The 16,360-nt window shown below is 42.2% G+C and overlaps 1 protein-coding gene across 1 annotated transcript; it reads left to right on the plus strand.

Annotated features, from left to right (window-relative positions):
* The first annotated feature begins 14,834 nt into the window (after positions 1-14,834).
* On the plus strand, positions 14,835-15,389 carry LOC109215733 (agamous-like MADS-box protein AGL61). The gene has a single exon (XM_019379851.1). The coding sequence runs from the start codon at positions 14,835-14,837 to the stop codon at positions 15,387-15,389; it is 555 nt and encodes a 184-aa protein (XP_019235396.1).
* The last annotated feature ends 971 nt before the right edge of the window (positions 15,390-16,360 follow it).

Here is a 16,360-nt window from a genome sequence, read left to right on the forward strand (position 1 = left end):
GAGCAACACGAAGGGGCCGTCAAGGATCTTCGGGCCGAGTTGAATGCGGCTCAGAAGGAGCATGCCAACTTGGCAGAATAGGTAAAGGTCTTTGAAGTTAGCGATGACGAGTTAGCCTTGGCGACTAATGATCAAACCTTGCAGGTTCAGTAGAAAATTGACCGGATCGACCAACTCCGGGTTGAAATGAATGAGGTCAAGGCCATGGCCGATGTCAAAAAGGAAAAGATGGATCGGCTGGCTTTAGAGAAGGAGACCGCCCCGGAGCAGCTTGCATCGACTGAGGTCCAACTTCGAGTGGTGAAAGAGAAGGATAAAGCACGATCTCGACAAATCGAGGACCTCCAAGCTCAACTGGGCTCAGCTGCTGCTGAACAGGATGCCCTTGGCAAAGAGCTCGAATCACCAAAGTCTGTGCCGAAAATAACCAGGGTAGATGCTTAAGAGATGGTGGCCCAGTACTAGGGCCGATGCTGAGGCAGACCAGTTTTGCCTGAAAGTTATTGTTGAGTACGTGAAGTGCCTGTCCTGAAGGGAGACTCTCGAGGAGATCCATGCGAAAAGGCTCAAGGCCGAGGCCAAGAAGCTGACTGACCCTGAGGATGAGGAGGGATCTGAGGGATCCGATGACCCCGAGGATGGAGAAGACCCTGACGGCCCCAATAACGGGGCGGAATCTGGTTAACACGGGATTAGGCACCTTAGGGATTTTTCTTTGTTTCTCTATTTTGTTCATTTTGTTGAGACCGTTATCGTTGGCCTTTGTAAAGACTTTTATAGAAATGTATATAAGGATTTTTTCCCTTTGGTAATTTTCGAGTTCGTTTCTTCTGGCTTCCTCTTTATGATTGCAAAGATTCAAATGCCTTAGCACGGAATAAAACGTAGTACTGAGGTCTTGTTCGGAGGTTCAAACAAGACAAGACTCGATCTCGATGTAAATTTTGTTTGAAACTCGTGGGGGTTCGGTATGACCGGAAGCTTTCCCCGAAGTGCTTATTTAGGTGTTTTTGAATTATAGTTTTGCCGAGGGTAGCCTTTAAACCGGTTTTGAAATTTTAGTAGGCCATATGTTTTGCCTACGAGATTGAGACGTCTCCGAGTCATTTTTAAGTTGGTCGTAGCCTTTTAAGTTTAGGTATTGCCTAATAAGCTTTGTACCTTCGGGCTTCGATACCAAAGACGTCCAAACTTGCCTTGGACGACAGTCCCGAGTGGGGGTGGCCGTAGCCTTTCCAGTTCGGGCACTGCCTAATAGGCTTTTTGCCTCAGGCTTTGATAACCCGAGTCATTCGAGTTTATTTTGGATGACAGTCCTCGAGTGGGGGTGATTTATTGGATCCGGATAGAGGCGGCCCTTGGGCACGATATCCTTAAGGAACAAGATATAATAGTCTTAAGAGACAAAATATGTATCTGCATGGTAGAAACTTTCTTTTATTCCTGTGTTCAATATACAAGATTGTAAGTGTGTACAATCTTCGTGTTATGGCTTAGGTGGTCTATGCGGGCACGGTTCATTTGGCCGTTTGGCCCTTACAGTAAATCCTACCCACCGAGCCTAGACTTTTTAAGCACAAAGTTTCCTTCCTTGCTAAAAATTATCATCCGAGGGTGATGGCCCCCAATATTCGAGGTCGATCACTGAGAGGGTCAGATACTGTTGACATGACCATCGACTCCGGTTCATGACCGATCTTTGATTCTAAGTTAGCACGATCCATTGTTGCCTCGTTAAAAATCTTATCGTAAAACCCATTTGGGACAAAATCGGTTCAAGGGAAAAAGAGTGCAACGCGTGCTTTTAGACCTAACAGCAACACCGTCCTCTGGTTGTTTCCTGCAAGTGTTAGTCCAATTCACTATATATATATATATATATATATATATGCAATAGTATCATTTTAAGTGAGTCACGTTCCAGTTGTTCGGTAGTCGCTCCCCGTTTCCTGCTTCGAGTTTGTCTGAACTTTACCGGTAACCTCGATAATTCGATAAGGACCTTCCTAATTCGATCCCAGCTTCTGTTCATTTGGGTTTCGGGTGTTCAGTGTCACCTTTCTTAACACCAAGTCCCAGTCATTGAAGTGTCGGAGGTTGACTCTGTGATTATAATACCTTTCGATACGTGCTTCTGGGCGGCCATCTGTACGAGGACGGCCTCGCGCCTTTAATCCAACAGTTCTGGGCTCGTGTTCATGGCCTCACCATTTGACTTTTCGGCCGCATATTGGAGCCTGAAACTCGATTCTACTACTTCGACCGGCATTAGCGCTTCGACACCGTAGACCAATGAAAATGGGGTGGCCCCGGTGCTAGATTTTGAGGTCGTACGGTATGCCCAAAGAACTTCGGGCAAGATTTCCTTCCATTTTCCTTGGCATCGGTTACCTTTTCTTAAGGTTTTGGAGTAGGGTTTTGTTTGTAGACTCCGCTTGTCCGTTCCCGCTAGGGTGATAGGGTGTTGATAAGATTCTTTTGATCTTATGGTCTTCGAAAAATTTGCTCACCTTGCTACCAACGAACTGCTTCCCGTTGTCGCATACAATCTCAGCCAGCATTCCGAACCAACATATTATGTGGTCCCAGCTAAAATGGACAACTTCTTTTTCCATAAACTTTTCAAATGCTTGAGCTTCAAACCATCAAGAAAAATAATCAGTCATAAATAGTATGAATTGAGCCTTACCGGGTGTCAATGGTAGGGGGCCGACGTATCCATTCCCTATTTCATGAATGGCCAAGGTGACAAGACCGAATATAGTAGTTCCCTGAGCTGATGGATCATTGGCGCATGCCTCTAACAGCCGTGGCATTTCTGCACGAACTCTTTCGCATCTTTATCCATGTCGATCCAGTAGTAGCCGGCCCTTATTATCTTATGAACCAACGATTCTGCCCCTGAATGGTTCCTGCAGGTGCCTTCTTGAACATCCCTCAAAATATATTTGGTGTCTCCCGGTCCTAGACAGATGGTGAGTGGTCCATCGAACGTTCTTCTGAGTAGGCTATTATCTTTGGATAGGCTAAACCTTGCCGCCTTCGTGTGCAAAGCCCTCGACTCTTTAGGGTCCAAGGGCAGTTTCCCGGTCATCAGGTAATCTATATACTTGTTTCTATAATCCCAGGTTAAGCTTGTCGAGTTTATCTCAGCGTGGCCCTCTTCCACTACCGATTTCATGAGTTGTACGACCGTTCCCGAGCCAAATTCATCGTCATCAACCGACGATCCCAAGTTAGCTAGAGCATCGGCCTCGCTGTTTTGATCTTGGGGTATATGTTGCAGGGTCTACTCCTTGAATCGATATAGTGCTACCTGTCGCATTCGTTCCTCTTTCACTTTGAACGTCCCATTGACCTAATTCACCACTAGGAGGGAATCACACTTAGCTTCGATCACTTCGGCCCCCAAGCTTTTAGCCAGTTCGAGACCTACAATAATGGCCTCATACTCGGCCTCATTGTTAGTCAATTGTACAGTTCTAATAGATTGCCTAGCTATATTACCTGTTGGTGGCTTTAACACGATGTCAAGTCCAGACCCTTTTGCGTTCGAGGCACCATCCGTAAAGAGGGTCTAGATCCTTGAGAAAGTCCCTGAGTTCAACAACGGTTCCCTTTTGACCTTGGATATTAGGACCGGCGTAAAGTCGGCCACAAAGTCTACCAAAATTTTGGGATTTGATGGCGGTTCGAGGTCGATTTCGAGATTGTACCTGCTGATTTCTACGACCCATTTGGCCAATCGTCCCAAGAGCTCGGGCTTATTAAGTTTCTCAACGGGTACGTAGTTATGACCCATATGGGATGGCATTAAACATATGACTTTAACTATTTGGAGGCGCTTATCAAAGCGAGCGCCAATTTTTCCAGGTGAGGATACCTAATTTCAGCCTCGCCTAGAGTCCTGCTAACATAGTAGATAGGAAATTGCATACCTTCCTCTACCCGGATCAGGACTCCACTTACCGCTATCTCGGATACCGCTAAGTATAGGTACAGCTGCTCGTTTGCCTTTGGAGTATGAAGCAAAGGCAGGCTCAAAAGGTATCACTTGAGTTCTTCCAAGGCTTGTTGGCAATTCGGGGTCCATGAGAAGTTATTCTTCTTCTTCAATAATGAGAAGAATCGATGGCTCCTGTCAGAGGACCTTGAAATAAATCGACCCAAGGCGGCTATGCGCCCGGTTAGCCTTTGAACGGCCTTGACATTTTCCACCACACTGATGTCCTCTATGGCTTTGACCTTGTCAGGATTAATCTCGACTCCCCAGTTGGACACCATGAATGCGAGAAACTTTTTGGACCCGACTCCGAATGAGCATTTCTCTGGTTCAGCTTCATATTGTATCTCTTTAATATGCTGAAGGTTTCCTGCAAATGTTTCAAATGGTCCTCTACTCGCAGAGACTTAACTAATATATCGTCAATGTAAAACTCCATTTATTTTCCTATTTGTTCTTCGAACATCCGACTTACTAGGCGTTGGTAAGTGGCACCGGCATATTTTTAGTCCGATTGGCATTATGTTATAACAGTAGGTGTCATATTTAGTGATGAAGGACATTATTTCTTGGCCGTTCGGGTCCATCCAGATTTGTTTGTACCTGGAGTAGGCGTTGAGAAAGTTGAATATCTCGTGGCCAGCTGTTGCATCGATCATGCAATCGATGTTAGGCAAAGGAAAAGAGTCTTTTGGGCATGCCTTGTTTAAGTCTTTTGTCACAACCCAATTCTATTATAGGTCGTGATGGTGCCCAACGCCGTCGCTAGACAAGCCAAACATGAACTAACCTCGTGATTTCCCTTTTTAATAGATTTTCAACTAATTAAGACTTCCTTAATTTAAAAGATTTAAGAAACAGCAGATTTAAAATAAATAAAGCGAGAGCAACTGAGTGCAATCATGACCATAGAAATAAACCAAAATCACAAGTCTACTAGTGTGTGCCAAGACCTGGTGTCACAAGTGTATGATCTATAGTAGAATATACAAAAGAATACTACACTATTGCCTGAAATGAGATAGACAGGAAATACAAGCAAAAGAAAGACTTCGGCTGCTGCAGAACGGGCTCAGAAGGCAGCTCACCGCAAAAGTCTCGGAGTAGTCAAGGATGCGCGTCGAACTGATATCCAGATGCACCTGCCTCAGGTCCTGCACATTTAGTGCAGAAGTGTAGAGTGAGTACATAAACAACATGTACCCAGTAAGTATCTAGTCTAACCTCAAAGAAGTAGTGACAAGGGGTCGACTTCGACACTTACTATGGGCCAACAATATAATATATGAAATTCTAGTTAAACAAGATATATATAAATGGCAATAATACTCGGCGCAAGAAGTAAATGAACAATTTCATTTAACCATTTAATCTTCCAAGCCAATGAGACAATATCAAATATAATAGTGCTTCCAGTATTATGACGCACGAATTATACCGAGGACATACGGCCCTATCCAATATACAAATACATAAACTGTGCGCACTACCGAGGGTCGAATGGTACAAACTATAGATGCATCTATTAACCTGCCGAGGCGAACGGCCCACTCTAATGAGAGTAGTAGAAATTTACCCCGCTCGCGGAATATACTTGTGATGCGGTTGAACATAGATTTCTCTAGTTATCATAATATCCCTCAATTCATTCAAACAAGAAATTCAGCTAGTTACTTTTTAAATCTTGAAATCCTCAACCTCAGCTCTATTCAAGGCAATAAATAAGCATAACTAAATAATAGTATCAACAAAGCATGGTGTAATCTTAAAACTACCCGGACATAGCATAAACAGTAGCCACATACGGACTCTCGTCACCTCGTGCGTACGTAGCCCCCACAAATAAAAGTACATATAAATTAAGTTCACCTATGGGGTTAATTCCCTCTTACAAGGTTAGAAAAGAGACTTACCTCATCTCAAAGACTACTTTCCAATCCACGATTGTGCTCAAACCCTCAAATTGGCGCTGAACAATCCAAATCTAATCAAATGGTATATAAATTAATCAATACATGTTCAAAAGTTCATATTCTAACTATTAAAGTGATTATCCAACCCCAAATGTAGGATTCCTAAAATTCACCCTCGGGCCCACATGCCCGGATTCCAAAAAATTCGAAGAAAGATGTTACCTATAACCTCATGAACTCAAATATATTATTTTCACTAAATTCCATAACCAATTTCGTGGTTAAATCTCATTTTTATCAAAAACCTATGTTTTTCATTTAACCTATAAATTCCATAAATTTACATGTTAAAACCTACCCATAATCTATGTATTAAACTCACATTAGGTAGAAATTACTTACTCTCAATAGCTAGGTTGAAATCCTCCTTTTTGAAGCTCCAAAATCACCCAAGTGTGTGAAAAATGAGAGGAAAAAGGCCTAAGTCCCATTTTAAAACATTCTGCCCAGCTGCCTTCTTCTTCGCGAACGCGGAAGAGGCCTCGCGTTCGCGAAGGCAAACGACAAGGCTCATAAAAGCTTGGCCTATGCGAACGCGACTAGGGCTTCGCGAACGTGAAGGCATACTAGCCCTGCCCTTCGCAAACACGAGGGCACCTTCGCGAACGCGAAGAGCAAACGGCACTGACCCTCCCCAGGCCCCTTCCTTCTACGTGAACGCGTTGAGGCCTTCGCGAACGCGTAAACCTGGGACCTCAAGGCTCCGCGAACGCGACCCCTTTATCGCGAACGCGGAGGGAAAATCATCCCACTGCCCAAATCCTTCTCCGCGAACGCCATGGCCCTCCCGCATTCGCGAAGAAGGAAACTAGAATTGGAAAATCTTGTTTCCTAAATTTAGCTTCGGGCGGTCCGAAACACACTCAAGCCCCTCGGGACACCGTAGAACTACACCAACAAGTCTATTAACATAATACGGACCTGTTTGAACTCTCAAAATGTATAAAATAACAACAAAACCAAGAATCATACCCCAAAACTAAAATGAATCAAAATATGAACTTCAAGTTTCCAAATCTCTCCGAACGCGCCGAATCATACTTAGATTACTCGGAATGACACCAAATTTTGTGTGCAAGTCTTAAATGACATTACAGAACTATTCCCAATCTCGGAATCCTATTTGGACCTCGATATCACCAAAACCTATTCCAAACTAAATTTAAAGAACTTCAAAAACTTTCAAAGAGCCAAATTTCACTATTAGGCGCCGAAACGCTCCCGGGTCATCCAAAACCCGATCCGAACATACACCCAAGTCCAAAATCATCATACGAACCTATTGAAACCGTCAAATCCTGATTTCAAGGTCGTTTTCTCAAAATGTTGACCGAAGTCAAACTTGGCCTTTGTAGCCAACCTTAAGGAACCAAGTTTTCCGATTTCAATCCGAACTCTTCCGAATCTCGAACTAACCATCCACGCAAGTCATAAAATAGTAAAATCACCTACATGAAGTCTTATTTAGGGGAATGGGATTATAGAAAGAAAAATGACCGGTCGGGTCCTTACATCTTTATAGTCTACTCACGTTCTCAATTTATTTCCCCTTTTAGGAACTACCACTATGTTTGCTAACCAACCCGAGTACTTAACCTGCCGAATGGACCCTATTTTAAGGAGTTTGGATACCTCGCTTTTTGATAAACGCATGATTGACTTCGGACTGAGGCCTCCTCTTCTGTTTAACCGGGTGAAACTTCGGATCCAAGCTCAGCTTGTGAGTAGTTATTTCCGGCGGGATCCCTGTCATGTCAAGATAGGACCAAGCGAAGCAATCTATGTTAGCTGCAAGGAATTCAATGAGTTTTTTCCTGAGCCCGGGACTTAGTCTGGTGCCCAGGTATACCTTTCGATCGGACAAATGCTCGATCAACCTGACTTGCTCCATCTCCTCAAACGTTGACTTGGTGGCATTGAAATCGCTAGGGGATATGAAAGACCTAGGGATTCTGTAGTCGACATCCTCGACTGTCTCCTACTTCTCAGGTTCGGTTAGGGCCAGCTTCAGTGATTGCTATTTGGTTTCTCCCTTGGTAACTGAACTCGGGCTCTTCAATGTCGAAAGTGCGGATATTGGGACGACCTCATCGACCGCGAACATTTATTTTATAGCTGGTTGTTCCCTATAAACTGTTTTAGTCCCTCCTGGTGTAGGGAATTTCAACGCTTGATGTAGCATCGAGGGTACTGCCTTATGTTGTGAATCCATGGCCTCCCGAATAAAGCATTATACCTCATATCTCCTTCGATCACATAGAACTTTATTTCCTGAATAGTCCCGACAGTGTTTACCGGTAGGGTTATTTCCCCTTTAGTGGTATCGCATGCCATGTTGAATCCGTTTAAGACTTGGACTGCAGGAACTATTTAGTCTTGCAGACCCAAATGTTCCACATGAGATGATATTGGTCGAGTTACCTGGATCAATTAACACACGCTTAACTCGAGATTTGCTTATGATTACAGATATTATCAGTGCATCATTCTGTAGTTGCATGATGCATTCAGCGTCCTCATCGTTGAAAGATACGGTTCCCTACGGTACATAGTCTCGAGTCCATGTTTTCCTTGTATTGGATATTTTAGTGCGTTTTAACATCGGCCCTTGGGGGATGTCAACTCCACCAATGATCATGTTAATGACTGCTGAGGTTCCTATTGCTTGATCTGTTTGTCGTCCCTATTCCTGAAGTGGATTTTGGCTTGATCACTCACAAATTCTAGGAGGTGCCGTTGTTAACCGGGCTACTTCTTCTCTCAGTTGCCAGCAGTCTTCGGTTCTGTAGCCGTGGGTGCCATGATATTTACACGTTAGATTGGGGTCCCTTTGGGCATGATCAGACTGCAATAGTCGAGGCCACTTAGTATCTTTAATACGTCCGATGGCTGATACGATACCGCCAGCATCGACGTTGAAGTTGTATTCTGATAATCTTGGTGCTTCCTTGGACCCGATAGGTCTATCAAAGCCGCTCTTGCTCAGAGCCCCCGATTATTATGACCTTATTCTCTCCTTCTTTCACTCCTAGTAGGTTTGCGTCCGAACCCACTGCTCCTTCGATCTCCATTGTATGCTTGATACCGATCTTTGTTTGGTCTTGGTTCATGATCGACGGCTCTCTTGGATCTGTCACTTATCCTGACGGGGTAAAAGGACCCAGAAGGGGCCCCGAGCTGATCATCTTCGACCCTGATTTTTTATTGGTACTTGTTATGGACGTAAATTGTGATACCGTATCATGGCTCCTTTTGACAAGGTCTATCCGAACTTTTTCAGCAGAAGGGATTCGATTTCATCATCCTCCAAGTCATTCCCCTTGATGGCACATGTGTGCAAGGTCACATGTTCATTTGGATCAGTTGTTCCATTATACTTCTGGATTTCGGGCATATAGAAATTCTTAGGGATCGACTTCAGAGCTGTGCTCGGGGGGAAAGGCTTTTAGACAAACTTCTTAGAATCCAGGCCTTTCAGTATCGTGGTGCTCCTGGGATTTGGTCAATCTTGGAGTTGTAGGTCTCCACCTTTTTGTTGTTAGCTTCGATTTTCTTTTCTCCCGACTCTACCCGTTTTGTCAATTCCTCGAGCATCTTTATTATCTCGGGGTTGGTCCCGGATTCAGCTTCACTCGGCCTTTCTGTGACTGGTTCAGTTCTACGAGTGTTTTCCCGGGATGGTTCGGGCTCAACTATACTGGGAGCGCGGCTTTTTTCTGCAATTGGGCTATTGCAGCCTGTTGAGCCTATAGCATTTCGAAGATCACTCGCAAGTTGATCCCATCGACTTCAATGCCATGGGTATCCCTGGCTACCGACCTGGCTCCCCTGCGAACGCTATTTTTCGGGTCGGTGGGCAAGTTTGCGTCGATGGCCACATGGGAGCTGGCATCGATTAGATCTACGACTGGGACCCCATTATGGTCAGCAGGGTGAACCTTGTTGCTGGGCACTATATTGTTATTCTCATCGCGGTGGCCAGATTCGCGATCAACGATTAGGTGAGCAAACTGAGAGTTTGACATCATTAAGATCTCAGAACAAGAGTAAAGCAGAGCATGTTGTGGAAATTTGTATCAAATAGCCACTATTACCCTTAGCCCCACGATGGGAGCCAAACTATTTAACCTAAAAACGGATAACATTTAAATTTATATGTGGTTTCAAGGATATGTATATTAATTTAAAACAAATGATAAGTTGTATTAGATTAAACAGATAAAGAACGTAATAAATTGTCAAACCACTTAAGAGGAATGATTCTGGACTCAGTCACAACCTTAATGGAATGCCTGCCTTAAATCCGAGATTCACAATATCGAAGCACTGATGAAAAAAAAAGTAAGAACCTTGAATAATGGAGAAAACGAGAGTATATTGCCTTGGTATGCACGTTACAATGTCCTCAATGAATAATCAGACTCCCTTTTATAAATTAGGAGAGTTTTACCCTAAGTATAATTCTATAAAAGGTAAAAATCTTCTGTTTAATTAATCACCGATTCTCTGTCGACGCCTGCCGACATTCACGCTGTGATATCCGGTCGGTCGTGGATAACACGGCCTTCTATTGGTCGTGCTCGATCGTCTAGTAATGCTCTCCGAGGCCTTTGGGGTTTGAACCGGACCTGGGGGCCATGGCCCCGATATTCCCGAGGGCAGGCATTTTACCCGGACCTCGTATCGAGGGATTCCTTGCCTCGATTCTTGTTCCTTGCCTTCACATTTCTTGCTCCTTTTACTTCATCGGAAACCTAGGCGTCCCATGGGCTTGGTTTTACCCGTATACAATATTCATAGTCCAAAATCATCATATAAATCTATTGAAACCGTCAAACCCTGATTCCAAGGTCGTTTGCTCAAAATGTTGACCGACGTCAAACTTAGCCTTTTTAGCCAACCTTAAGGGACCAAGTGTTCAGACTTCAATCCAAACTCTTCCAAATTTCGAACTAACCATCCACGCAAGTCATAAAACAGTGAAAGCACCTACAGGAAGTCTTATTTAGGGGAACGAGGTTCTAGAAAGCAAAACGACCGGTCGGGTCCTTATCTTTATAGTCTACACACATTCTCAATTTATTTCCCCTTTTAGGCACTACCACTATGTTTGCTAACCAATCCGAGTACTTAACTTCCCGAATGGACCCTATTTTAAGGAGTTTGGATACCTCGTTTTTTGATAAACGCATGATTGACTTCGTACTGAGGCCTCCTCTTCTGTTTAACCGGGTGAAACTCCGGATCCCAGCTCAGCTTGTGAGTAGCTATTTCCGACGCGATCCCTATCATGTCAAGATGGACCAAGCGAAGCTATCTATGTTAGCTATAAGAAATTCAATGAGTTTCTTCTTGAGCCCGGGAGTTAGTCTTGTGCCCAGGTATACCTTTTGATGGGGCAAAAGCTCGATCAACCTGACTTGCTCCAGCTCCTCAACCGTTGACTTGGTGGCATCGAAATCGCTAGGGGATATGAAAGACCTAGGGACTCTGTAGTCGACATCCTCTCCTGTCTCCTACTTCTCAGGTTCGGTTAGGGCCACCGTCAGTGATTGCTATTTGGTTGCTCCGTTGGTGACTGAACTCGGGCTCTTCAATGTCGAAAGTGCGGATATTAGGACCACAATATCAACCGCGAACATTTCTTTTACAGTTGGTTGTTCCCTGTAAGCTCTTTTGATCCGTCTTGGTCTAGGGAATTTCAACGCCTAATGTAGCATCGAGGATACTTCCTTATGTTGTGAATCCATGACCTCCCGAATAAAGCATTATACCTCATATCTCCTTCGATCACATAGAACTTTGTGTCCTGAATAGTCCCGGCAGTGTTTACCGGTAGGGTTATTTCCCCTTTAGTGGTCTCGCATGCCATGTTGAATCCGTTTAAAACATGGACTACAGGAACTATATAGTCTTGTAGACCCAGCTGTTCCACATCAGATGATATTGGTCGAGCTACCTGGATCAATTAACACACGCTTAACTCGAGATTTGCTTATGATTATAGATATTATCAGTGCATCATTGTGTAGTTGCATGATGCCTTCAGCGTCCTCATCGTTGAAAGATACGGTTCCCTACGGTACATAGTCTCGATTCCATTTTTCCCTTGTAATGGATACTTTAGCGCGATTTAACATCGGCCCTTGGGGGATGTCAACTCCACCAATGATCATGATAATGACGTGCTGAGGTTCCTCTTGCTTGATTTGTTTGTTGGCGCCCCTATTCCTGAAGTGATTTTTGGCTCGATCACTCAGAAATTCTAGGAGGTGCCCGTTGTTGAATAACCGGGCTACTTCTTCTCTCAGTTGTCAGCAGTCTTCAGTTCTGTGGCCGTGGGTGCCATGATATTTGCACATTAGATCCGGGTCCCTTTGGGCAGGATCAGACTGCAATAGTCGAGGCCACTTAGTATCTTTAATACGTCTAATGGCTGATACGATACCGGCAGCATCAACGTTGAAGGTGTATTCTGATAACCTTGGTGCTTCCTTGGACCAGATAGGTCTATCAAAACTGTTCTTGCTCAGAGTCCCTAATTATAATGACCTCGATCAATTCTTATTTCACTCCTTGCAGGTTTGCGTCCGGACCCACTGCTCCTTCCAACACCATTATATGGTTGATATCGATATTTGTTCGGTCTTGGTTCATGATCGACGGCTCTCTTAGATCTGTCACTTATCCTGACGGGGTAAACGGACCCAGAAGAGGCCCCGAACTGATCATCTTCGACCCTGATTTTTTATAGCTTCGATTTTCTTTTCTCCCGACTCTACCCGTTTTATCAATTCCTCGAGCATCTTTATTATCTTGGGGTTGGTCCCGGATTCAGCTTCACTCGGCCTTTCTGTGACTGGTTCAGTTCTGCGAGTGTTTTCCCAGGATTTTTCGGGCTCAAATATACTGGGAGCGTGGCTTTTTTCTACAACTGGGATATTGCTGCCTGTTGAGCCTATAGCATTTCGAAGATCACTCGCAAGTTGATCCCATCGACTTCACCGCTGTGGATATCCCTGGCTACCGACCTAGCTCCACCGCGAACGCTATTTTCCGGGTCGGTGGGCAAGTTAGCGTCGATGTCCAAATGGGAGTTGGCATCGATTAGATCTATTATCAGGACCCCATTGGGGTCATCAGGGTGAACCTCGTTGCTGGGCACTATATTGTTGTTCTCGTCGTGGTGGCCAGATTCAGCATCAACGTTTAGGTGAGCAGACTGAGAGTTTGACATCTTTAAGTTTTCCTGAAATTAAGATCTCAAAGAACAAGAGTAAAGCAGAGTGTGTTGTGGAAATTTGTATCAAATAGCTAGTATTATCCTTAGCCCCACGGTGGCGCCGAACTGTTTAACCTAAAAAACGGATAACAATTAAAATTATATGTGATTTTAAGGATATGTGGATTAATTTAAAACAAATGATAAATTCTATTAGATTAAACAGATAAAGAACGTAATAAATTATCAAACCACTTAAGAGGAATGATTCTGTACTCAGTTACAGCCTTAATGGAATGCCTACCTTCGATCCCGGATTCACAATATCGAAGCTTTGATGAACGAAAGTAAGAACCTTGAATAATGGAGAAAATGAGAGTATATTGCATTGGTATGCACGTTACAATGTCCTTAATGATTAATCAGACTTCCTTTTATATAATAGGGGAGTTTTACCTTTAGTATAATTCTGTAAAAGGTAAAAATCTTTTGTTTAACTAAGCACCGATTCTCTGTCGACGCTTGCCGACATTGATATCCGGCCGGTCGCGGATAACACGGCCTTCTGTTGGTCGTGCTCGATCGTCTAGTAATGCTCTCCGAGGCCTTTGGGGTTTGAACCGGACCTGGGGGCCATGGCCCCGATTTTCCCGAGGGAAGGCATTTTACCCGGACCCGGATCGAGGGATTCCTTGCCTCGATGGTTCCTTGCCTTCACGTTTCTTGCTCCTTTTACTTTATCGAAAACCGAGGCGTCCCATGGGCTTGGTTTTACCCGTATACAATATTCATAGACAAAAATCAGAAAGAAAAATCTGCATTATTTGTTGCAAATGAAGGATTTGCCCATTCAAATTTTCAGATTTAATTGAAAAAGCAATTAGCATCAAGGAAAAGAATATTAGTAAGTGGTTAAAAGTCATTAATTGATAATATCTATTATTTTGTTTTCTCATTCTTTTAAAAATAATATTAAGGAAATCTTTAGCAATCAATTCAAAGGAAGAAGATTAAGGTGATCTACCGTACAGGTTAGTTACAAACTTTTCCTTACTTGTTGTTTCCCTCTAACTTTATGCAATTACTCTTACCTCCTCTTTATTTTTTTAAAAATATTGACCTCCCCTTTTTAAAGTTTTTCTTTTTCCTTTTTTTTTTTTTTGGTTGCAAATATCACCAATTCCATGCAATAATTGTTTCTTTCTAATTTTATTCAGTGGTAACTGCTATTTTACTATTTTTTTAATAATAAACTAAAGATACATAAAAATAAAGTGTAAGTTTCATTAAATTTGTATTACTACTATTTAATACTCCTTACAAATTTGAGTAAATAATATATCGAACGTCTATCTTCATTTTCAGCATGAAAAATAATCTATTTGTGGAATTATGTTCTACTTTGTGTTTTTAATATCAATATTCTTAATAATGTCATAATCACATATACTATCTTCCAAAAGTTAGGCATTTTAGTTAAATTAATAAAGTAGAGGAGAGAAATTAATCTTATTAAATTACTGGGTATGTCTTTGTAACTAGCAAAACTTGGAAGCTGTGGTTGCGCTATAAATTTGAAGCTTTCTCCTCGAGTGTGCACTGAAACTTGTATCTTGTCATGTCTTGTTGCGTAATCATGGCAAGAATGACATCTCAAATGAAGAGCAAATTCGAGAAAAAATTTCTCAAAGATAAGCGTGCTGAGAAGGTAGCACTTTCTAATAAGCAAAAAGCTCTTAGTAAAAGAGCGATGGATCTTTCCACCTTATGCGGAATTGATATAGCAATTATAATTTTTTCAATTACTGTTGAACCGTTTCTCTTTGGTAATCCGAATGTAGAATCGGTCGTCGAGCGATTTTCACAAGCAAATCAACCATTTTACCGCATGACAAGCCGTAAGATGGCACATGAAAAGGTTGGAGGTTGTGAAGAAAATGATATAATGAAAAAGAAGAAAATGAAGGCAATAAATGAGGAGGATAAAGGAGAATCTACATTGGAAATTTTCAAGCCAACTAATTTAGAAAGACTTGAGAAACTGAAGCAAGAGATTGACGAACTTGAAAGAAATTTGACTGAGAAAATTGATGAGTTACAATCAAAGATAGGTGTAACAAATCCAAAATTTGTACCCGAAATGAATGCAACAAAGTCTTTAGCCATGCCATCCAATTGGTTGAGTCTTTAAATGGAAATTTCGATATTGTGAATCTAAATAAAGTTTAGTATGTTTCTTATTAATGATGATGTGGCGTAAGAAATGAATTTATTATTGTTCATTGTTTACATTTTGTTTTATGGCTTTCCTACATGCTTCGTATTTACACAAATTTTATATCCCAACACACAAAAGGACATCTGGTGTATGAAGTATTCCGTGTTCACACATGGTCCGGTGAAAGGCCGCATCCTAAGGGGTGTAATGTAGGTAATCTTCCCCGACACAAGCATCAATGGTAGATCACGACTCGAACTCGTAACTTATAGGTCACACGGAGACAACTTTCAAATCCCCACACACGTATGCTATAAATCAAATCTAACTAATGGAGTTATTATACATGATCAAATTTACGTAATGGTATTAGTGCTTCACAAGAGTGTGATAAATTTAGGTTATTACTTTGTGTCAACATTTTTTATAATTTAATAACATTTACAAAAGATTGGACTATGAACCTTAATGTGATGAGTTTTCTAGTAGAGATCTATATGTTAAATCCAAATTTAGTGGTTTAAATGTAATTCACAAAATAGACAGAATCATATCTAGTGCTCAATTTGGAAATGGCTAGCACCACAAGTCTATACTTAGCACTTTTTGAATATTGAATTGAGGTGAGAAAAACATTGGTAAAACATTTGTAAAGTACTATTGTATTTGGGAAGTTGTATCTATAAAAAAAAAAAGATGTGAAAGTTGAAGATTTGTGAATTAAAGATGAAAATTGTAAGGCAAGTCTTTATAATAAAATAAAAGAATCAATATAAAACGATCCATCAAAAAATGATAAAGACTGACCAAGCCAATTGTGATAGAGCTTTACAAGTAAATACAATCTTAACAAACTAGAAAATCACGACCCTAAAACCGACCCGGTCGTGATGGCGCCTATCATGAAACTAGGACAGCCGACATGATTTCCAAATCAAACCATT

Source organism: Nicotiana attenuata, unplaced genomic scaffold (assembly GCF_001879085.1).
Source record: "Nicotiana attenuata strain UT unplaced genomic scaffold, NIATTr2, whole genome shotgun sequence".
Taxonomy (NCBI): Eukaryota; Viridiplantae; Streptophyta; class Magnoliopsida; order Solanales; family Solanaceae; genus Nicotiana; species Nicotiana attenuata.